Source organism: Teleopsis dalmanni, chromosome 2, assembly GCF_002237135.1.
Source record: "Teleopsis dalmanni isolate 2A chromosome 2, ASM223713v2, whole genome shotgun sequence".
In the NCBI taxonomy this organism is placed as follows: Eukaryota; Metazoa; Arthropoda; class Insecta; order Diptera; family Diopsidae; genus Teleopsis; species Teleopsis dalmanni.
Genome location: NC_051847.1, coordinates 157,365,641 through 157,390,303, shown reverse-complemented (window position 1 = coordinate 157,390,303; position 24,663 = coordinate 157,365,641). Strand labels below are relative to the sequence as shown.

The 24,663-nt window shown below is 33.0% G+C and overlaps 2 protein-coding genes across 3 annotated transcripts in view; both read left to right on the top strand.

Annotated features, from left to right (window-relative positions):
• LOC119679058 (mucin-2) overlaps nt 1-11,037 on the top strand; it is a 32,736-nt gene extending 21,699 nt beyond the window's left edge. Inside the window, exons 3-5 of the mRNA XM_038091206.1 lie at nt 2,652-2,762; nt 2,822-3,060; nt 3,119-11,037. Of these exons, the coding sequence (XP_037947134.1) occupies nt 2,721-2,762; nt 2,822-3,060; nt 3,119-10,592 (7,755 nt within the window). The 5' untranslated portion in view covers nt 2,652-2,720 and the 3' untranslated portion in view covers nt 10,593-11,037. The remainder of the gene's footprint in view (nt 1-2,651; nt 2,763-2,821; nt 3,061-3,118) is intronic.
• Nucleotides 11,038-21,321: 10,284 nt separating this feature from the next.
• On the top strand, nt 21,322-23,912 carry LOC119685238. 2 transcript variants are annotated; one of them, XM_038099473.1, is made up of 4 exons: nt 21,322-21,617; nt 21,684-22,428; nt 22,490-22,699; nt 23,228-23,912. In XM_038099473.1, the coding sequence occupies exons 1-2, from the start codon at nt 21,379-21,381 to the stop codon at nt 22,384-22,386; spliced, it is 942 nt and encodes a 313-aa protein (XP_037955401.1). In that variant the 5' UTR covers nt 21,322-21,378; the 3' UTR covers nt 22,387-22,428; nt 22,490-22,699; nt 23,228-23,912. The 2 variants fall into 2 exon arrangements, with proteins under 2 accessions (XP_037955401.1, XP_037955402.1); XM_038099474.1 differs by having other exon boundaries at nt 22,487-22,699.
• The last annotated feature ends 751 nt before the right edge of the window (nt 23,913-24,663 follow it).

Here is a 24,663-nt window from a genome sequence, read left to right as displayed (position 1 = left end):
AACGCAGCTCAACTTTACGGTAATCAAGTCTTGGCACTTTATATATATTTTATTAATGCAATTACAGATTAAAGATGTTAAAATTCTTAATTTTGATCTGTCAAAACAGATAAATTAAAGACTTTAAATTATAAATCGCGAAGTGACCTTAATTTGTATATTTTTAAGTAGAATATAATATACACACATATGTGTAAAACTACATTGTACTAAAAATGTTTAAGTGCTACCAAGATTTATAAAAATCCATTTTTTTTTAAATTTCAATGTTAAATAAAATATTAATCATTAACGACAGGTCAGATATAAAAAATAAATGCAGATGGGAGATATAAAATTAATGATAATAAAAATGCAAAAAAAAATTATTAACAAACAAACCTAAGATGATTAAATGATGCAATATTACAAACACAAGTTGCTTAATTTGTCTTTGTAAATTTTATCAGCAATATTTATTCTTTGATATAGACGTAAGAATCAAATTATTATATATGAATCAATAAATGAATATGTTTACTGTAATTTTCAAGAGAAAGCCTTATCTATAAAATAGAAATTATACAGAAATAAAATAATAAATAAAGAAATAAAGAGCTCGGCATACTTTCATCCCGATTACATTTTATCCCTCTAACTCAATGTGTTCTAACCTACAAAGGCTACTAGATTTTTAAGGCGAAACAAATCTGAATTCAGATTATTCTCTGATTTCTTATTTATAATCAAAGGATGCGAGTATTTGCAGGTTCACAGAAATTTAAATAAAAATTTTATAAATCATATCTCTTAGTTTACTACTGTTGTCTGAAAATGTTTAAAGTAGTTCTGTCTTGATTTTATTGTATCGAATGAGGTGTAAAGTCTTTATTCAAAGGATGTTGTTAGGTTTCTTAATAGAATTAATTTGTGCAAGTTACGTTAGGATACTTTTTCAGGGTCATCAGAATATATTTCATATGAATGATGTACCATAGTCCTTTGTAATAATATATAGTTCCGATGCCACGTTATGAAAATATTTTTGGCTGGGGTCGGCCTTATTCATCAACATAATTTCCTCTAATAGTAATGCAATCATTCCATTGTTTCTTTAAAATTTTAAGAACCCTCTTATAAAAAGATTTATCTTTGACCTAAAAAGAGGCGATGACTTTTTCATTGAACAAACATCCTTTTCTATGTAGCAAATGTAGCAGTTGTTTATTAATAATAAATAAAATGTATATAACATCAGTTACTTCTGAGACATTCTATTTTTATCCCTTATATAGTCAAACCAATTTAGTTGATTTTAGGTAATTTTAAATATAAAATAAATTTCATGAATTTTGAATGGATGGAGAAGATTTAAACAAATGATACTAAAATAATTAAATCGAAACTGCTCACAATATATCAATAATAGATACTTTGATTTACTATTTTCATCAGGAAACTATTTTAAAAAAAAGTCAACCACAAAAATATATTATTATTCTCTTATTGCTTATTCTCTTATTATTTATTTTTTTTTTTTTACACCATGCCACAAATTGTTGATAAGTGACTGTGTCGTCAAAACAGTCAATAAAATTTTTTCAACACGTTGACCTTTATATTTACAAAATAAAAAAATTATTTGTTTATTTATGTAATTATTTTATTAAATTTTACTCATTATTTATTCAATTAACTAAAAAAACTTCTTCAAAAAATTCATTTTATTTTATTCTCAACTTGCAGATTATTATTCGATTTAATAAAAGTTTTAGCTATTTTGATAAATAAAGGCAAAATACTCCTTAAAAACCATGGCTATAAAATAATACAAATTTATATGTTTTTCTACTTGTTACGGATGTATGGACAACATCATTATGTACATAAATCTTTCAACTCTAACCCATTTGATTAACCTTGACTTTCAGACCTGTGAGAAAGTTCATTTACTATCTTGGTGCGGTGTGAACACTAAACAGTGCATGTATATATCATAAAAACTGTGGTAATCACTTTGGAAATTAAAAGAACAAATTAATTAAGCCACAGACACTCAAATAGCACGATTTTTCCCACCAGAAGAAACACAATGAGAAAATAATCGTTCATTTTTTCTATTTCAAAAGTGTGTTAGGTTTTATTGACATTCACAGTTTAACATAAAAAAGATTTTAAAATAACCTCACAAACGCTTGGATTTGTAAGCCGACAAGGTCGTATAATTGAATGTCTGTCCATACAAAATCCAATATTTTCTTTATCGATACATGCACTTGAAATTTTTAATTTAGTAATATAAGTAAAGATGCCTCTTCATGCAACAAAAATGTAAAAAGTAAAAAAAATTCGTTTAAATCTATATTTGAAATACTTTTAAGCCGGTTTTTACTTTATAAACAAATAAGTACAATGACCATTATTCCACACAATTCTGATTTAATATTTTATCTAAATTCGTTTTTAAAATCTTGTATTAATACCAGTTTTTCTGGTGCCTCAGCAGTGAATGAGAAAATAAATATTTTACAAACTTTATTTAAAGCTTATCCATTTCAAAATAATAAATTGCATTAAATTTTTAGAACCTAACCTGATACAAGGCTAAGTGCTTTTTAGTAATAAAATATTTTACAAACAAAAAAATTAAAACAATAATTTTTTTTTTTTAGAATTAAACGAACAATAAAGCTTGGACGAATTTGTAACAATCAACAGTTCATTAAGTGAACAATAAAAACATGTTCAGGCCTAGTCAGTGGCTGCTGACAGCTGTCCTATTGGTAATTAATTTTTCCATAGCTATCCATAAAAAAAATAATAATTCGGAATACTTTTGCAGATCATAGCTTTCAGTTCAGCCACTAGTAATGATTTGCTTGATAATGAGATATTCGCACAGGACCAAGAAGTTAGTAAGCGAGTTCTACGTCAAGGCCATAAAGGCAGCGAACACAGCAATATAGAGAAAATTGATGTGAAATGTGATGCTGGAAGTGGTATGCTTGTGAGCATAGACTTTGAAAACAACTTTAACGGCATTATATACAGTCAAGGGTACTATAATGATCCAAAATGTCGGTACGTACAGAGAAATCATTTTCCTGCATTTACTATATTATAAATGTACTTATTTCAGTTATGTCAATGTTGGTAAAAATGAACGTAGTTTTGTTTTTACTGTGCCTTTTGAAGGTTGCGGCAGTAAGCCATCTTGTACCATATGCGCTTCCGTTGATAACATTTTAATAATACAAGATGATGAAAATGTCCAGGAAGCGTGGGACACTGCCAGAAAAATTACTTGTAGTCGCAGTGATGAACAAGAAAAAACGGTTTTCTTCAAGCCATTCGTTGTTGAAATGTTGGAAGTTATTACGGTAGATACTTCAACAGGACCAGTAGAATGCTGGATGGAAATAGGCTTAGGTGTTCCCCCAAACCTAAAACAAATCACTTCGACATTAAAACTCGGTACAGATATAACATTTACAATAAACGTCAAGCACGAGACTCACAAATGGGACGTAAATATTCTTCAATGCTATGCATTTGACGATCCTGACTACAATGCTAGAACAACAAAGAAACTACAACTGTCCGACAAAAATGGATGTTCAATAAAACCAAAACTTTTTGGCGAATGGAAGAAAATAGAGAAATCCGCTTCGGGGTCGGACATCGTAACATCTGTTTATTACAACAGCTTAAAAGCCTTTAAATTTCCAGATCGTGCACAGGTGTACTTAAAGTGTGATATTGAGTTATGCAGTGGTACGTGCGAAAAGGGCGTCAGTTGCGAGGACCAAATCAATATAATTAAACCACCAAAGTGTTTCCCAGGATCAAGAGATCCAGCATGTCTACCCGAAATTACGACACTTGCACCAAGATGTTATCCAGGTTCTCAAAATCCATTATGCAATGAAATTTATAGAACCTCAACCGTGACAGCAACAACCAAAAAATTCGATTGTGTTCCCGGGTCTACTGATCCACGTTGTCAACCAGCCACTTACTTACCACCGACTACAACCATTAGAACCACAATCAAGCAAAAATGCTACCCAGGTTCACCTGATCCAAGTTGCCCAAAAATAGTAATCACAACACAGAAACCACGCTGCTATCCAGGCTCTACGGATCCTACGTGTTTTCCAACAACACCCAAATTAGAATGTTTTCCTGGTTCAAATGATCCTCGCTGTCCACAAACCACACCATCATCTACACCAAAACGATTATGTTATCCAGGTTCCCCCGATCCATCGTGCCCACAAACAACTACTAAGCAAAGCTGCTACCCAGGATCAACTGATCCACATTGTCCACAAATACCAACCACAATACCAACACCAAGATGTTATCCTGGATCAACAGACGCTTCCTGCCCTCAGCCACCCACTTACTTACCACCAACAACAACATCGAAACCGAAATGTTACCCTGGCTCCACCGATCCATCATGTCCACAAACTCCAAGGACAACTCCAAAACCAAGATGTTATCCAGGATCTACTGATCCCTCTTGTCCACAAACGCCGAAAACAACCTCTAAACCAAAATGTTATCCAGGTTCAACAGATCCACGTTGTCCACAAATACCTACAACAACAGTAGAACCAAAATGCTATCCAGGATCATCGGATCCCGAATGCCTTAATTGTTTCCCTGGATCTCCAGATCCAAGATGTCCAAAAGTTCCTACAACACCTAAGCGAGGCTGTTATTCCGGCTCTAGTGATCCAAACTGCCAACCTGCTACATATTTGCCACCAACAACACGAACTCCAAAACCGAGATGTTATCCAGGATCAACTGATCCATTATGTCCACAAGCACAGAAAACAACAGCAAAACCAAGATGTTATCCAGGTTCGACAGATCCTTCCTGTCCACAAACACCGAGAACAACGCCGAAACCCAAGTGTTATCCAGGTTCAACTGATCCCTCTTGTCCACAAACAACAACCAAACTAAGCTGTTATCCAGGTTCTACAGATCCACGTTGTCCACAAACACCAAGAACTACATCAAAGCCAAGATGTTATCCGGGATCTCCAGATCCTTCATGCCCACAAACAACAACAGCTCCTAGTTGTTATCCTGGATCAACAGATCCTCGTTGTCCACAAACGCCGCCAACAACACAAAAACCAAGATGTTATCCAGGTTCAACTGATCCTTCATGCCCTCAACCACCAACGTACTTACCACCCACAACTACTTCAAAACCAAGATGCTATCCAGGTTCGAGGGATCCTTCTTGTCCACAAACACCCAGAACAACACCAAAGCCGAGATGTTATCCTGGATCTACAGATCCATCTTGCCCACAAACAACTACTAAGCCAACTTGCTTCCCAGGATCCACAGATCCTCGTTGTCCACAAACGCCTCGAACAACTCAAAAACCAAGATGTTATCCAGGCTCAACTGATCCTTCTTGCCCTCAACCACCCACGTATTTACCACCAACAACAACTTCAAAACCAAGATGTTATCCAGGCTCTACCGATCCTTCATGCCCTCAACCACCAACGTACTTACCACCAACAACAACTTCGAAACCAAGATGTTATCCAGGCTCCACCGACCCATCATGCCCACAAACTCCAAGGACAACTGCAAAACCAAGATGTTATCCAGGATCTACTGATCCCTCTTGTCCACAAACGCCGAAAACAACCTCTAAACCAAAATGTTACCCAGGTTCAACAGATCCACGTTGTCCACAAATACCTACAACAACAGTAGAACCAAAATGCTATCCAGGATCATCGGATCCCGAATGCCTTAATTGTTTCCCTGGATCTCCAGATCCAAGATGTCCAAAAGTTCCTACAACACCTAAGCGAGGCTGTTATCCCGGCTCCAGTGATCCAAATTGCCAACCTGCTACATATTTGCCACCAACAACACGAACTCCAAAACCGAGATGTTATCCAGGATCAACTGATCCATTATGTCCACAAGCACAGAAAACAACAGCAAAACCAAGATGTTATCCAGGTTCGACAGATCCTTCCTGTCCACAAACACCGAGAACAACGCCGAAATCCAAGTGTTATCCAGGTTCAACTGATCCCTCTTGTCCACAAACAACAACCAAACTAAGCTGTTATCCAGGTTCTACAGATCCACGTTGTCCACAAACACCAAGAACTACATCAAAGCCAAGATGTTATCCGGAATCTCCAGATCCTTCATGCCCACAAACAACAACAGCTCCTAGTTGTTATCCTGGATCAACAGATCCCCGTTGTCCACAAACGCCGCCAACAACACAAAAACCAAGATGTTATCCAGGTTCAACTGATCCTTCATGCCCTCAACCACCAACGTACTTACCACCCACAACTACTTCAAAACCAAGATGCTATCCAGGTTCGAGGGATCCTTCTTGTCCACAAACACCGAGAACAACACCAAAGCCGAGATGTTATCCTGGTTCAACAGATCCATCTTGCCCACAAACAACTACTAAGCCAACTTGCTTCCCAGGATCCACAGATCCTCGTTGTCCACAAACGCCTCGAACAACTCAAAAACCAAGATGTTATCCTGGCTCTACCGATCCTTCATGCCCTCAACCACCAACGTACTTACCACCAACAACAACTTCGAAACCAAGATGTTATCCAGGCTCCACCGATCCATCATGTCCACAAACTCCAAGGACAACTCCAAAACCAAGATGTTATCCAGGATCTACTGATCCCTCTTGTCCACAAACGCCGAAAACAACCTCTAAACCAAAATGTTATCCAGGTTCCACAGATCCACGTTGTCCACAAATACTTACAACAACAGTAGAACCAAAATGCTATCCAGGATCATCGGATCCCGAATGCCTAAATTGTTTCCCTGGATCTCCAGATCCAAGATGTCCAAAAGTTCCTACAACACCTAAGCGAGGCTGTTATCCCGGCTCCAGTGATCCAAATTGCCAACCTGCTACATATTTGCCACCAACAACACGAACTCCAAAACCGAGATGTTATCCAGGATCAACTGATCCATTATGTCCACAAGCACAGAAAACAACAGCAAAACCAAGATGTTATCCAGGTTCGACAGATCCTTCCTGTCCACAAACACCAAGAACAACGCCGAAACCCAAGTGTTATCCAGGTTCAACTGATCCCTCTTGTCCACAAACAACAACCAAACTAAGCTGTTATCCAGGTTCTACAGATCCACGTTGTCCACAAACACCAAGAACTACATCAAAGCCAAAATGTTATCCGGGATCTCCAGATCCTTCATGCCCACAAACAACAACAGCTCCTAGTTGCTATCCTGGATCAACAGATCCTCGTTGTCCACAAACGTCGCCAACAACCCAAAAACCAAGATGTTATCCAGGCTCAACTGATCCTTCATGCCCTCAACCTCCAACGTACTTGCCACCCACAACTACTTCGAAACCAATATGCTATCCAGGTTCGAGGGATCCTTCTTGTCCACAAACACCCAGAACAACACCAAAGCCGAGATGTTATCCTGGTTCCACAGATCCATCTTGCCCACAAACAACTACTAAGCCAACTTGCTTCCCAGGATCCACAGATCCTCGTTGTCCACAAACGCCTCGAACAACTCAAAAACCAAGATGCTATCCAGGCTCAACTGATCCTTCTTGCCCTCAACCACCAACGTACTTACCACCAACAACAACATCGAAACCAAGATGTTATCCAGGCTCTACCGATCCTTCATGCCCTCAACCACCAACGTACTTACCACCAACAACAACTTCGAAACCAAAATGTTATCCAGGCTCCACCGATCCATCATGTCCACAAACTCCAAGGACAACTCCAAAACCAAGATGTTATCCAGGATCTACTGATCCCTCTTGTCCACAAACGCCGAAAACAACCTCTAAACCAAAATGTTATCCAGGTTCAACAGATCCTCGCTGTCCGCAGACACCGCGAACAACTCCAAAACCAACATGTTATCCAGGTTCAACAGATCCCTCTTGCCCTCAAACAACAACACAATTAAATTGCTACCCCGGTTCAACAGATCCTCGTTGTCCTCAAATTCCAAAGACGACGCCCACACCAAGCTGCTATCCAGGTTCAACAGATCCACGTTGCCCACAAATACCTACAACAACAGAAGAGCCAAAATGCTATCCAGGATCATCGGATCCCGAATGCCTAAATTGTTTCCCTGGATCTCCAGATCCAAGATGTCCAAAAGTTCCTACAACACCTAAGCGAGGCTGTTATCCCGGCTCCAGTGATCCAAATTGCCAACCTGCTACATATTTGCCACCAACAACACGAACTCCAAAACCGAGATGTTATCCAGGATCAACTGATCCATTATGTCCACAAGCACAGAAAACAACAGCAAAACCAAGATGTTATCCAGGTTCGACAGATCCTTCCTGTCCACAAACACCGAGAACAACGCCGAAACCCAAGTGTTATCCAGGTTCAACTGATCCCTCTTGTCCACAAACAACAACCAAACTAAGCTGTTATCCAGGTTCTACAGATCCACGTTGTCCACAAACACCAAGAACTACATCAAAGCCAAGATGTTATCCGGGATCTCCAGATCCTTCATGCCCACAAACAACAACAGCTCCTAGTTGTTATCCTGGATCAACAGATCCTCGTTGTCCACAAACGCCGCCAACAACACAAAAATCAAGATGTTATCCAGGCTCAACTGATCCTTCATGCCCTCAACCTCCAACGTACTTGCCACCCACAACTACTTCAAAACCAAGATGCTATCCAGGTTCGAGGGATCCTTCTTGTCCACAAACACCCAGAACAACACCAAAGCCGAGATGTTATCCTGGTTCCACAGATCCATCATGCCCACAAACAACTACTAAGCCAACTTGCTTCCCAGGATCCACAGATCCTCGTTGTCCACAAACGCCTCAAACAACTCAAAAACCAAGATGTTATCCAGGCTCAACTGATCCTTCTTGTCCTCAACCACCCACGTACTTACCACCAACAACAACTTCAAAACCAAGATGTTATCCAGGCTCTACCGATCCTTCATGCCCTCAACCACCAACGTACTTACCACCAACAACAACTTCGAAACCAAGTTGTTATCCGGGATCTCCTGATCCACGTTGCCCTCAAACAACAAAATTACCTACAACAACTACCAGATGTTATCCTGGATCACCAGACCCAGATTGCTTAAATTGCTTCCCTGGCTCTCCGGATCCAAGATGTCCAAAAGTTCCTACAACACCAAAGGCAGGATGCTATCCAGGTTCAAGTGATCCAAAATGCCAGCCAGCCACATATTTACCACCAACAACAAAGGCAAGGTGCTTTCCTGGCTCTAGTGATCCCGATTGTATACTCATAACAACAACAACACCAAAACCAACTTCTAAACCAAGGTGTTATCCTGGTTCCATTGACCCGTTATGTCCACAAACACCGAGAACCACAAAGACACCAATCTGTTATCCAGGTTCCACTGATCCTCAGTGTCCGCAAACGCCTAAGACAACACCTAAAACAGTATGTTATCCTGGCTCAACAGATCCTACGTGTCCACAAATAACGACAACACCAAGTTGCTACCCAGGTTCAACTGATCCCAGCTGTCCTCAAACGCCAGCTACAACACTTAAACCTAAATGCTATCCTGGCTCAACGGATCCTTCCTGTCCTCAGCCTCCTACATATTTACCTCCAACAACTATAACGAAACCAAAATGCTATCCAGGTTCAACTGATCCTCGCTGTCCGCAAATACCGAAAACAACGCTTAAACCGAGATGTTATCCCGGTTCAACTGATCCTACTTGTCCGCAATTAACTACTAAACCTAGCTGTTACCCTGGTTCAACTGATCCACAATGTTCTCAAACGCCAGAAACAACTCCTAAACTAAGATGTTATCCTGGTTCGACAGATCCTTCATGTCGTCTGCCTCCAACATATCTACCACCTACAACTACTGCGAAGCCGAAATGTTATCCCGGTTCAACTGATCCTTCTTGTCCACAAGTAATTACACAACCAAGCTGCTATCCAGGATCAACGGATCCACGTTGTCCACAAACTACTCGACAAACAACAGTTTCAAAACCGAGATGCTATCCAGGTTCACTTGACCCAGCTTGTCCAGGAATTCTGACAACTACCAAAAAGCCCGAATCTTTCATAACTACGACAACTTATCCAATCACTACACCTTCATATTGCTTCCCTGGCTCTATTGATCCAAGGTGTCCTGATAGTGGATATAAAGGTACAAGTAGAATACCCGCTACATATTTGCCGCCACTTAGTGAACCTGGATATGATAGGACTATACGCGATCTCAAGGCCTCATTTCTCAATGAAATAAACAAGTTGGCATTCAGTAATAACAACGTCTTTGAATTAGAAGACGATGGCGAACAAGAAGACGAAGTGGAAAGTAGACGGAAGAGAGACATTTCTTCGAACAACAGTTATGATGATGAGCTTGATTTGTATGCATTCAGCGAATCGAATGACGATATTCTTTCAAGAAAAGTTGTGAAACGTGAATATAACGAAAACCCGCCACAAAAAGAAATTATTTCTATTACGCTCGGTGTACGAACTCCATTTAGCGTGGCTTAGGAACTACATATTCAAATATCTCAAGATGTTGAATGATAGTACCTTTAAATCGTAAAGACAAGTCTTTTCAAATTCTGCAGTTCATGTTTATATTAATAAATTTCTTAATACTCTCTTGTACATACTTTTAAACTAAGGACAATTTTAATACTCATTGCTTAGGCCTTACGATATGTTTTTATATTTTAGTTTTTTTTTTTTAATTTAAATTGTTAATATTATTATTTTGGTTTTTATAAAAATTGTAATGGGGTTGTTTTATTATGTATGTTAGGTCTTTTCTACTTTTTTGTTAAGTTCCGAACACTATGACAGTTCAACAATGTAAGAAAACTTTTTCGAAGTGCACGATTTTGTTCGTATTAAAATGTATTAAAAACGAAATTATTATTTATGCTTTAGTATTGCGACATTTTATTTAAAAACTTGTATACTCGTAAGTTAATAAATCGAACAAATGTAAATTTAAACCATGTTTCTTTTATTTATCCATAGGAATCATATATCTAATTCATGTTTGTTACCCTCAAAGAGCAATACAATACAATCGTTTAAAAATGTGAACTCCTTCAGAGACTTTTCTTGTGTGGTCGTAATATAAACAAAACACATTCTTCGAAGTGGTATTTTCAATTTCGAGAATTAAAAAGGTAACAATGGGTCATGCCAAGTAAATATAATGTTTGATCGATGATTCGAAGGTGTAATTGTAAAATAGGTGATATAAATACGTTGGGTAGCAGATACTGAATAGTCACACAAAGTGAAGAACAAAATTATCGTATCGATGTATTTTTTTTTCAAATTTTAATTCCAATTTGTTAAAAATTTAAAAAATAACTAAAGCCAATTATTAAATTTCATATCTAAAACAATAAAAATAAAAACTGGAACAAAAAAAAAAACTGGAACAATAAAAATAAAAACTGACAATAAAAACCTGGAACTTGAGCATTGAAAGTTTGTGCAGCCTTGGCTTCTTGTGGATAAACACGATTAGTCATCGCTTCTAATTTGACAGGCACGAGTTCTAAGCATGGCACTTGCAGTCCAAACAAATTATATACGGACTTAAACTAATTAATAATAAAATTCGATTATTTCAAAAGACCACTGATGAAGAGTACTTGGCAATACTCGAAACAGCGTTGTATGGTCAGCCAAATTTCAATAAAATTAAAATAAATTTTTGTGTTTGTCCTTTAATTCTTTCTTTGTTATTCAAAACGCCTCTAAATTTTAATAAAGCTTCTTTGTCACTATACAAAGAAAGTCTAGCTTTACAGCAACACGAATACTTTATTTAAAAATAATAAACATATCCATTCACCATCTAAACTTTTTTGTATAAAAATCATGTGTCTTTATTCTTAAAAAATAGGGTTATACCCTCTGACTTTCAAAGCCATTGCAAGGTGCACGAACTGTAAAAATACTATATGAAAATTGCAAAAATGCAAGAACTACTCTGTTGCAGAATTGCAATATTAAAATGAAACAGCTGTTTTCGCAGTATGCCACATCCACATGAGAAGCAACAGATGTTAAAACAGCTGTTTTTTCCTCTAGTAACATTGCAAGCAATTACAAGAAATTTTGTGAGTGTATTTTGTTATTGTCCATTGCAAGCGCGCGTAATTTGTGCCCTTCATGCACCACGCAAAGGAGTTTGCAAGACAGAGTGAATACCCCTATTATGTTTGTATTTGGTTTTTGTAATAATGTGGTTTATAAATATTGTTTACAGTATGCAAATTATAATATTTGTATTGAAATTATAACAAAAAATTATAACTAATTTATTGAAGATAGCCAACAAATATAATCATTACTTTGAATACCCATTATTTTACTATACTAATGTATATATATTTACTAGTATTAGAAATATATTTGGTTAGCATTTTATAAAATTTATTCGATGTTGATAGATGGTTTTCTTTAGTGTAGATGTCATTTCATTTTTCAAGCAAACATTTAAAAATAAGATTGTTAACAAGTGTGCTTGTGTTGACACAAAGTATTCGTACATTAATTAAATTCCTTATTTAAATAAATCTGCTTGCTCATCAAACTCTTGCCAATTTCTATTTGGCAAGAGTTTTCCTAGTACCAAAAAATATAAATCTAACATCTTTCTGTGCCTAATATTGACAAATACAGCAGCAGATGAGTAGCAATGGCGTACCACATACTTAATTATCAATGCGCGTGTATTTAAGACTGAATTCTTTAATTAATTAAAATTAAGTTTGTCTGTGCAAAAACAGAAATTTGGTTTTCACTGGCATAGAAATTTGAAACTTTTGCCTTCCTAATAATCCCAAATAAGATGCAAACACCGAAGTCGAAGCAATACAGTATGCGTACCGCCTTTTCAAAGTTGTTTCATAAAAAATTTCCTTGCTAGTAAGGAACACATAAAACAAGGAATAAAGGAATACATAAAATTTTGCGCAAATTTTACGCATGTAGAACATGTCCTGATCCATAATTCATACACAGAAGTAATGCTTAGCTACGCTAAAAGTTCTGTACAGACTTTAAAAAAGAGAAAGGCAAAAAGTTTAGCACTTTTACTCTTAAATTAGAATGAATTGTTACTTTTGAGGAATTGATTAATACTTAAATTGTAAACATGAATTTGTGAATCCTTTTTTATCCTTATAAACTTTCTTGGTGATTTAGCGGAACATATACAAATAAGAATATTCCTTTATTTATAATACATAAAATGTATTACGTTTTTTAACGTTTATACGCATACGTTTACTCAAAGACAACAAATGTAAATACAAACAGAGATATTTTATTAAAATTATCTTAAAATTTTTATTTTTCCTTTCATTCACTTATCAAAAACATGACAACTTTGATACATCCCTTAATACGGTATCTATTTACATACACATACGTAACAACAAAAAGTCAAGATATAAAATAAGATCTGATTTCACTGAAGTTCAAATACTCCATTCACGTAGGTAATATTGAGTTGTACACCATATGTACCATATATGTATTTATTTACTTTTTTAGCTTCCTAACAAATTTATATTGTGACGTATAAACATATACACTCGGATTTATATTTTGGATTTATAAATATCTTTCCAAATTAATTATTTTGTATGAACTCTACATGAAACAGTTAAGCAATTTCCTGCATTTGTCATCTCAACATTCACAATGTACATATATTATTTCTTCCGATGAGCTCCATGACTGAAGTATACGATTAAACGTCGATTAAGCCTATTCTTTATAAGATATCATTTATCAAAAAAATATTTATTTAAAGAATGGCTTTAATCGTCTTTTTGAAAAATTATGAGTTTAATTGAATATATTCGGAAACAGATGTGGACAACCCTAAGTCAACAATGCAAATGACAACCCTACCAGCTGTGAAATGGTATACAGTGGAGCGGTATACAGTAGCAGTGATAGTGGTCAGCGTGCATTCGTTGAGGTTCATTAGAATTTCCAGAGCCCCAGATCATTTTTGTAAGGTTTGCAAACTGGTTGCTTCTGGTAGAAGAATAATTTGACGCAGAATATTCTCTTTATGGAAGATTCAATAAGAAAGATTAATGGAAATTATAAAATAGGCGTTTCAAGATACAGACGATAATACCTTTCATTGCTGACTGCTGGGATTTTGCTTTTTTTAAATATATTAAGGCTTATTTCCGATTTATTTTTGTAGTATAGTGATAAACCCCAATTTTGTCTATGATTACATATTGTATGAAAAAGTCGTTCTTATTTTCCTGAAATATGTTTAAGCATAGTTTCAAACCATTAATTTCGGCTTTATTCTGAAGCTTAATATAATATACAAACTGAAAACATTGTTTTAACAAAAGCGATTTCAAAAACTACAAAATCTGTTATGAATTCTTTTAAGACAGAGAGGCGTAGCCAGGAATTCAAAAAGATGGGAGGAGTGAAATTTTAGAAAATATATATTTTTGTAGTACATTTAATTAATTCTAACACGAGTTACCAACAGCATCATGAATATAGACTTCAATGTGTACCTATATAAATATGTGCAGGTGGAAAATAATATTCACATTGGTATTATTTTCAAAAGTTTTATTTAGTGGCATAGTCAGGGGGTAAAGAATAAATCCCCTCATTGACAATATAATCTTCAGATAATGCACTGTAAATTTACTACCAAAAAATATTTTCGATTATATTCTCTCTTGGTTAAACCCTGACACTCCATTGGTTTTATTTCAAAACATTCTCACCTGAAGAACTAAAACTATAGTTATACCTTTAGCTATTAATAAATATTGACAAATTTTTTCCAGAGTTATTTCTAACGAACTATGAAATTAAAAATTCGTAAATTATAATGCCAAGAGGAAGATTTATATTCTTAATTCTCCCACCAAACCCTCCATTTGATGTCATGAGATTTAAATCGATGAAAATATTTTATAAAATTAATGATTATATATCTTTAACACATCTTTAATAAAAGATGATGATTTCAATGCGTTTTGCATACATCTTCGATACATACGACACTCTTATAAAGTAGATATATGTAAATATACTTGAAATCTAAAAAAGGACAATATTGTATTAGATTTTCAAAACAATCTCATCGAAAACTCTAACAAAACATGTATATGAATATCAATTATGATATTATTTTATTCAACGATGTGCTTTTTTCTAAATCGAAGGAAGCAAATATATGATTACCAGATATATTGTAGATGAAATTATTAAGAGCTAATGTTTTAATTTTTTTCCATGTCAGTATACAAATAGTGTCAGTATTTCCGAGTGGAAGGGTAGAAATGTGTGTCATAATTTCTCACGTTTCTCATTTTCTGTTCCCATTTTGTTGAGTTCACGTTTTATATTCCGCACATATAAATTATCATGTGAAAGTCATGTATCTACATGACAAGGCATTATGCATGCGGGAAGAGCAAAAATATTTCAACTTTATTTCCGTGCCCGCCATAATTTAACACCGCAATGGGATGTATAATTTTCGCTGTTGTTGGTTTCTTCTTAAATAGCTCTTCATGTATTTAAACATAAGTAAGTTCTTTAAGAAGTGCTTTAAAGTAAACCAGTTTAATTTAATTAGAAAATGTAATTACTATCTTATAACTGAATATTATTATTAATTGTTTCAAAGTGCCAAATAATGTTAAATGCAGAAAATGACATGAAAAGTTTTGAAATGTTGCAGTATAGTACATTTTAAATATGTCTTAAGATATGTTATAATCAAATAATATCATAGTTATATATAATACATATGTATACTATTAATAATGGATGCCAAGCAAAAAGTGACAAAAATTTCTTATGCAGGATCAAATCATTTTAATATTTTTTTTTTTTTTCGCTTAAAACAATAATATCCGCCGCTTTTTAATTAGCGTTTAAGATGATACATTATAGCAATTTTTAAGTAAAACGTTCCTCATCCATCAATTTGATGTGATTTCCTACAAACATTTAAAACTACAAATAGTTTGTTAATGTGATACAATATGTTATATGGATTTTGCAGTTTTAAACCAATGATGGTCTATCTTTGCACCGTAGCTATAAAAAATAAGGTTATTAATGAGTGAAATGCAAGTGATAAAGCTTATAAAACAGAAATCGCTTCCTGGGATATGAATTTGAACAAAGGTTGTTAGTGTAATTCGCATTGCTTCGCACATTGCATGCGGTAGTTTCATTTGCTTTCCATATTTAAAAGAAAAAATCCGTATACGAAATGCAATAAAACAGAAAATTGTGTAAAATAATGTGGCGAAGAAAAATACAAAATTAAATATGCGAGCTTGGAATATCTGATTGAAATCAAATTTTTTCATTGCTATTATCACACATCACAGCATTACTGCCATAAGTATTTAGGTTACCTCATTTCTCATTTATATTTTGCAGTACTCTTAACGGGTTGACCTCTTAGGTAGAGCGGAGCATACATCCTTTGTTATCAATTTTAAACTGATTATGTTATTGGAGTAGATAATGATATCATTCCATAAATATTTTGCATATTTTTAATTCGTAAAGCAGTAATGCATTTATTGCTTCAAAGTCATCGTCTGATTTTATTAATTATTTTTTTTTTGTAAAGATGTTTTTTTCGAACAGTAGTGAACTACAACAACAAAAAATTATTTTATATTATTTTAAGTAATTTAATTTTTGGCTGACCATACAGCTGTTTCGAGTATTGCCAAATACCCATCATCAGTGGTCTTGGAATTAACATATTTCTTTCATTTAATTATTTGTAAATAATTTTTTGAGACTACAAGTACCAAGAATCGAACTCGTGTTCTGCCAAATTTGAAGCTCAGAGTCAGCGCACCTTAAACAACTGACCCAAAGTCGTACTTGACTTTTTATGTTCACTCATTTTTGTGGACTTTTGTTATTTTGCTATAAAAGTTTTATTAACAAATCTACTTGCTGTGTTTATATTAGAACGAAATCATAAACCAGCTGTATATTTGTCATAATTTAAAAGGAAGTTCTTTCATATTAAAGCACAATATAAAAAAATGATATATTTTAAACTCAATACCTCTGTTTATTAATTATCTAAAAAATTCAATTTTTATTACTCTTATTACAATTGAAATTCCTTATTCTCGTAATGGAAACTTTTTGCCCACTAAATTTTTACTACTATTTCAAAGCAAATAAAAAAATGATGGATTATGAAATGAAAAACTTTCTTTTCACTTAAGTTTTTTGTTGAATTGAACATTTTTTTTTATATTTAATAATTTTTAGAAATCAGTTTTAGTGATTCTTCTCAAAATATGTGGGGCGGTATTTTTCTCACTTACGTACTTTTTCGTCGCCGTAACCGATTGGTGCGGTTGAGATACATTTTTGCTTGCGTTTAAATGCAAATTTCAATTTTATGCAGTTTGGCTTCCTTAGAATTCCATTAGAGGAAAGGCGATTTACATTTTGATTTTTCCATGTACAAGAAAAAATGTGTTTAAATTGTGTGAAATGAAAGGAAAATGTGTGAAGCTATAAATTTGTTCCACTAAGTAAAATTGATTTTCAGATATGAGCTGGCGGAGGAACACAAACTGAAACGCTATAAAAACACTTTAAATTATTCATGGCTTAAGTTTATTTTGTTATTTATTGATTTGAATTGAATTAAATTTTTTATTAAAAAGGCAAGGACAGTTAAGTTACCGCAGATATGTAGTAGGGTTTTCTATGTATAAAATTAAAATGATTTATATTTTCATAGACTTTAAAAAAAAAATAATATAAATTTAAATAGGTGTCATTGTTGTATTTAAATAAATACATATTTTATATTCTGAAAAGAAAAATTGTATGGAAATATGCAAGTTAATATATATTAACTAACGATAAAAAAAAATGAAAGTCATAATTACAATCCAAGATGTTGTACATATCGCACGCTGCAGAGGAGCCTAAAAAGATTCGTCAAGGTGAAACCCAATAACGGATTGTTATGGCTAATTAAAAGAGAAAAATGTTAATGTTAAAAGAGAAAATGCAGTTCTATGTCAAAATAAGTGATGGGACGGTAAACAGCCTTAAAGGATGTCCACTAGAAAGGCAGAAGAGTTAATGTGAAACGACTTTAAAATTAAATGTTTCAAAGATATTGATGAAATTATTTTAAAAATCTAATTTAATACTCAAAATCAAAGAGTCTGAACATATAAAACTGTATTCATAGGGTAAAATTAATATTCTTTCTAGCGTATATTAGAGTATGAGCAAGAATAAAGATACGACATATTCCAGCTTTGCACTAGAACTGATTATACCATTTACTATGTGATAATACGCCTATAGTATATAATAATGTAAATAGAAGAGCTTCCACTTTTAGCAAAAACTGGTTTATAGTTAGATACTTTTATCAATATGAATGTTGTGTATATAAATAAATCTTTTTCGTGTAAATATCTTATAAATTATTTTCAGGTAAAGTCACAACTGTTTTATAGCTCAAGTAATAGTGCTGAAGATTATTCTAATTATTTTAACAAATTGTATGTTACTGATTATGTATTTCTATATTTTCTATATTTGAGTCAAATTTTCCCGAAGCATCTTTTTGATGTCTAAAAAAGTAAGTATTCACTGTAGGCCAGATCTGAAGTCGAAAGCATTGCGTGCACTCTCCAATTATTGTATTACCTTCTAATATCTTTAAGATGTCAGCAATATCACATAACTTTATAAATAAATATAATTCAATTCTATAAAAGAACTTAAGGAGCGCACAAATTTAGCTAATTTACCAGAGCTCTGTGACATGTATGTAAAAGACTGGTATGTGAATACCATTTCTTTTTAAATATATAATATATTATATATATTTTTTACTCATGATTTTGATATTCTTTTTATCTGTAATATTTCACAAGCTTGTTTAAAAGTCCATGAATATCCAAAACATTGTGATACACAGTTGCTTACTGTTTCTTATGTTAAATCTTAATAATTAAGTATTTAATAATAATAATGACTTACTCAGCATGACCGCATTAAGTTCTTAGATTAGGTTCTATACATTAGAAAGAATAATATAAAACATGCAACAAATAATACCTTTACAAACAGAATAATATTAAAATTTAACAATTAAAAATAAAAAATATAATTAATTAGTTTAACTATTCTATAGCTGGTTTATGAATTTATTCTAATACAAACAGAGCAAGTAATTTTGTTAATAAAAAAGCTTTCATAGCAAATTAACAAAATTCCAGAAAAATGTGCGAACATACAAGTCAAATACGGCTTTGGGTCAGTTGGTAAAGGAGCGCTGACTCTGAGCTTCATATTAATGCAGGGCAGGAGTTCAATCCCTGGTACTTGCAGTCTCAAAAAAATTGTTTATGAATAATTAAATGAAAGAAATATTTTAATTCCAAGACCACTGATGATGGGTAATTGACAATACTGGAAAGAGATATATTTTTAGCCACAAAATTCAATAAATTAAAATACTATAAATAAATTTTTGTTGTTGTAGTTCACTGCTGTTTGAAAAAACTCTTAATAATAATAACAGAATAATTTCAGTAAAACATATTAAAAATATGAAAAGTATATGATTTAATTGTTGTTGGTTTTACATTAATTAGTAAACTTTATGGAGCTAATAATTTATTTGTCTTTATATCTTAAAATAAAAACACAATCTCGATTTAATTTAAATCTTTGTTTAATTTCAATAGTACATGCATTAAATAAATAAATTATTTTCTTAAATTTATTCTTTTTTATAGAAATATTCTTAAATCAATTGTGTTCGAAAATCTTATTAAAGCATTTAAAATAACCCATCAAGAGAATTGAGTTTGCATTCTTAATTCGCATTGTGAACGAACCTTCTCCAGTTAAGTTCATAAATCAATTGTGTTCTGGTTTCTTACGTTTGAGCACATCAATCATTTGCTCTGCAACAGATACATGACGTTTCTCCATGTACTCCAACCGTTATTACAGCTTTTATTTACCTTCATTGAAGATTGAAGATACAAACGCATAAATGTAGATTCACATGAAATTCAGTCCCACGATTTGCATGCGTTTTTTATGCAGTCTTAAGATTGATTACCTGCAATAAGAAGAGATAAAGAAAACCGGCAGCAGACAAACTAACGCGATATTTCTTTCAGGAGTTTTGCTTTATAGTATTTGTGAGGAATTTTGTTGAAAGAAATTTAAGCTAATCGCTTTAGTAAAGATAGTTGAGAATAAAATGAAAATGATGTATTAGCAGCTAATAGCATTGCAATTAAGCTATTCTGATATCCTTAAATAGCCAAAAAATTAAGGATAACATTAACAAATGAGTTTTGCGATAATACTGGAAAACACAATTCATTTATAACGATTAAGGAAAGTAAAGTTTTTAGAGTAAATTGCTTAAAATATTTTACAAGAGAGATTTTATTTTTAAATGCGACAACTTTTTATCTAAATCAGGGGTGTCCAAAGAACGCGGCCCAAACATGCGGCTCGCGACATATTTCTAATCCACTACAATTAGGCAAATTTATCTTTGAAATATTTTAGTAATGTCAGACTATTTCATTTTTATGGTATCCCAAATAAATGAATTGGAATGTTTTTATTAATTTATTAAATTTCACATTAATTTACTTAATTGACAAAGACTTCTTTGTACAACTGGTTCGAAGAACTTGTATCCAGTGCCGCGAGTCATTATATTAAAAATGAAATATTTTTCATTATCATGATCGTTTGATATAATAAGGAAATGTCGATTAATTATCGTATATAGAATCGTATATAACCTTTAAGAATTTCGATTTGTATGTCGTAATATCACAGATATAGAGTCACTATTACACTGGAAAAAGGGTATCAAAACAGTTTCTATAAAATCTTGTATATGTAACCCTAATCATTTGAGAACAATTTTATCTTAGTTTGAACCCCTTAGCTCTGTTCAAATATTAACTGTCACTCATATGTCACCTGGCATTTTTATTCACAACTGGAAAAATCTTGTCCGATCATTAAATTTATTGATATATAGTTAAGTGAGTACATAGTGAATCTATTTTGGTATTAACATAGAATAAAATATTTTGTTTTATATTTTGCTAAGTTTAAAACTTCAAATAAAATTAAATAAAAAAAAATAAAATATTAAAATAAATTTATTTTATGTTTATAATTCATGTTTTCATTAAAAATAAATAAAAAAATAATAAGTAAACTTTCGTAAATCATCATGGCCTTAAATTTTATATTTAATCTCATTAAGACATATGGAGTCAGTAAAGTTCAAAGTGCGATCAAGGAAACAGATAAAGATGTTGGTGAATACCATGCCGAAACTGAAAAATACGAGCCCCCTATAGCAGGTAAATCTAAAACAAAAATAGGTTCTAAAAAACAAACTGAATGTAAGAAAAAGCACTCGGATCAGGACCGAAAAAAAGAAAATGAGATAACAATAAATCGAAATAGGTATTCCGATGCTTCAGTCCATATAGCATGTAAAAATTTATCTAAAAATGAAATTTGTTTTTGTAGCTGTGACGATTTCAAAACGGAAAGAAGAAAGCCTAAAAAAACTAGTGATCTAAAGCAGAATAAAAAATCTGGGAAAAAACGACGAAAGATGAAGAAAATTTCCAATCATCACAGTGGGTGTTCCGATACTTCAGTCCATACGATTTGTACAAAGTCGTCTAGCACTGGAATTCGTTTTTGTACATGTGACGAGTACAAAACAACAAAAAATCGGCCTAAAAAACAAACTCCTTTAAAACAGAAAAAAAAATCGGCTAAAGAACGACGGAAGATAAAGAAAATTTCCAATCTTCAAAGTTACGATACATCGGTCCATACGGCTTGTACAAGCTCGTCTGAAACTGAAACTAGTTTTTGTACATGTGACGAGTTTATAACGAAAAAAACTCGGTCTAACAAACGAACTCCTCTAAAACAGAAAAAAAAACCGGCTAAAGAACGACGGAAGATGAAGAAAATTTCCACAATTCTTAGTGAAAATTCTGATACCTCATTAAATGTGACATGTGGAAATTCGCCGGAAACTGATATCTGTACATGTGGCAAAGAGCAACGAGGTCCACCAACAACTACAAAAAGGAAACAAAAAAATTTGAACAAATATAGTAAACGCACCCCCATGCTTGCAACGTGGGATGGGTGTAAGCGATCGCGTAAGAAGAAGCGGGCAAGAAAGTGCCCCATGTGCCGCTTATCACATTAGAATAAATAGTAGTTTAAAGGTGCAGGAAAGAATTAAATAAAAGTAAGTCTGAATAAAGATTTGAAAATATTTCTTCTATATTACATTAATATACTTTCCGAAGATAGGTATGGTCTATTCCTGCTCCTGTTACCGCAACAACGTAACTACATACCAAGCCACCAACCAAGTATATGTGTCACTTTTTTTTATTAAAAATCATTTTTAAAATAGATTTGTATGGATATTACCAAGCAGTAGCATTCCATTGAAGATTTCAGAAAACTTTGTGGCATGTTCAAATACAATTTTTAAGATTAAACAATTAAAAATGGTAATAATAATATTTCTATATGTATTGGGAAACTGTTCAAAAAGTATGGTAATACAATAGATGTGCATTTGGAACACTTAAAAAAAAAATTTATATGTCGCAGTTTTTTATTATTGCACTTCTATTGTCTCTTCTATGCCTTGCTAACTTGTTTCTGGATCGTATTTAAAAAGACATGTCTTCAAGATTTATAATAATCCTTGAATGTTTTATCGACAGAGTTTATAAAAAATCTGTATATCTGTAATCAACATTAATTTACAAGTCAATCAAATAATATGCATATAATATTTATTAGGCAGTGGAAAAATTGTCGTGGCCTCCATAAATCATGCTACTATGAAAGTTCAATTGTTATTTTTAGATATTTTAAGAACATGTCCTCTAAAATATAAATTTCTAATAGTCGTACTTTTTGAACAGAACGTATGATAATAACAAATAATTGCAAGGTTTAATTATATCTAATTACTTGTGTTGTTTTATTTATTATGGTATTGTGTTCTCTTCTTCGTATAATTTCATTAGGTTTTATCTAATTACTTTTGGTAACGAAAATGATATGTGGATTACTCGAATCGGAAATAAGCTGTTGGTAGATAGCCAATGCCTTTGAGACTGCTTTAAAAATTCATTATCTTCTGTTTCCAACAAATATACTCTGAGTTACAGATGGTTACCCACAACTGTTTGCTACTCAGTTCAAAGACGTTTAAAAACTCAATAATACCGAGGTCTCTCTCAATTCCTTATGCATTTCTCAATTGTAAAAGAATCTGCAGGTCCATTGGAGCCTAGAATTTGACAAGTAAAGTATGAAAAATTACCAAATCGGCGTTGTACGGTGGTCACTCAATGAATCAAGATAAATATGACCGATTCCAACAACTTTTCTGTGATGACTTTGGAACTGAACTCTTTATTCGGTAGATGCTCCTAACTAAATTACCGTAAAATTTAAATTAAATTTAAAATAAAAACTCGCTGTGTCAGATCATGAACAAAATTAAATTAAAAATAAGTTTAAATCAAACATTAAAGAGGTAACATATAATCGCGATATCGCCTAACGAGCTCGCCAATAGTAATAGTACAAAGCGGTGTCACCATAATATTTGATAACCGAGCTTGTTACGCCAGATGCTGGATACCTCTACCATATATTTATATTCAACAAGTTTTAGGAATAAAATACAAGTTCACATTTTTTTAATTTTTTTCTTTAATATTAAATTAATATATATAACCACACATAAGATGGAAAAAATGTTCTTGATTGTGGTCTGTAACAAATGTTATTACGAATCTGTTACCACAATTCGAACTGTCGATGTTTTGCTTAAATGGATCTCAACCATATAGTGTGAGGTTAGATTCATTCAATGGATATTTGCGTAGTGTTTAAAACACTGATTTTGACTCAAATTTTGTTTTCAACTGAGTCACTTACAATCATAATAAGTAGTTATATGCTAGAGACGGATCTTCGACCAAGACTTGGCTGCATTGTCTTTTTAGGTTTCAGAACCGAAAAGTAGAATTGCTTTCATACTCGTGTTGACAATTTTGAATTTAATATTGTAATACATATATACTATTTATAAAATATGTCCTTTTGAAGATTTCAGTTTTTATCATACCTTTGTGTAGAAAGTAGTATTTCTAGTTGTAGCTAACGTTGTATCTTGGTAAGTACTATATTCAACCCTAAATGATTAAATAAACTATAAGCAATAAATCGACAGCATTAAATCATAATTGGTATAGAAATGGTTTCAAACATATTACCGGAGACCTCTAATTACAATTTCAAAATAACTACAACTATTCAGTCATATTGAAAAGGAAAATTACAACAACTAGTAAATCGAACTCTAATACTATACAGAAAACAAATCATTTTTAAACATTTAAATCTAACTATCTATGATATATTTAAAAAATTGTTTACAACAAAAAAAAAA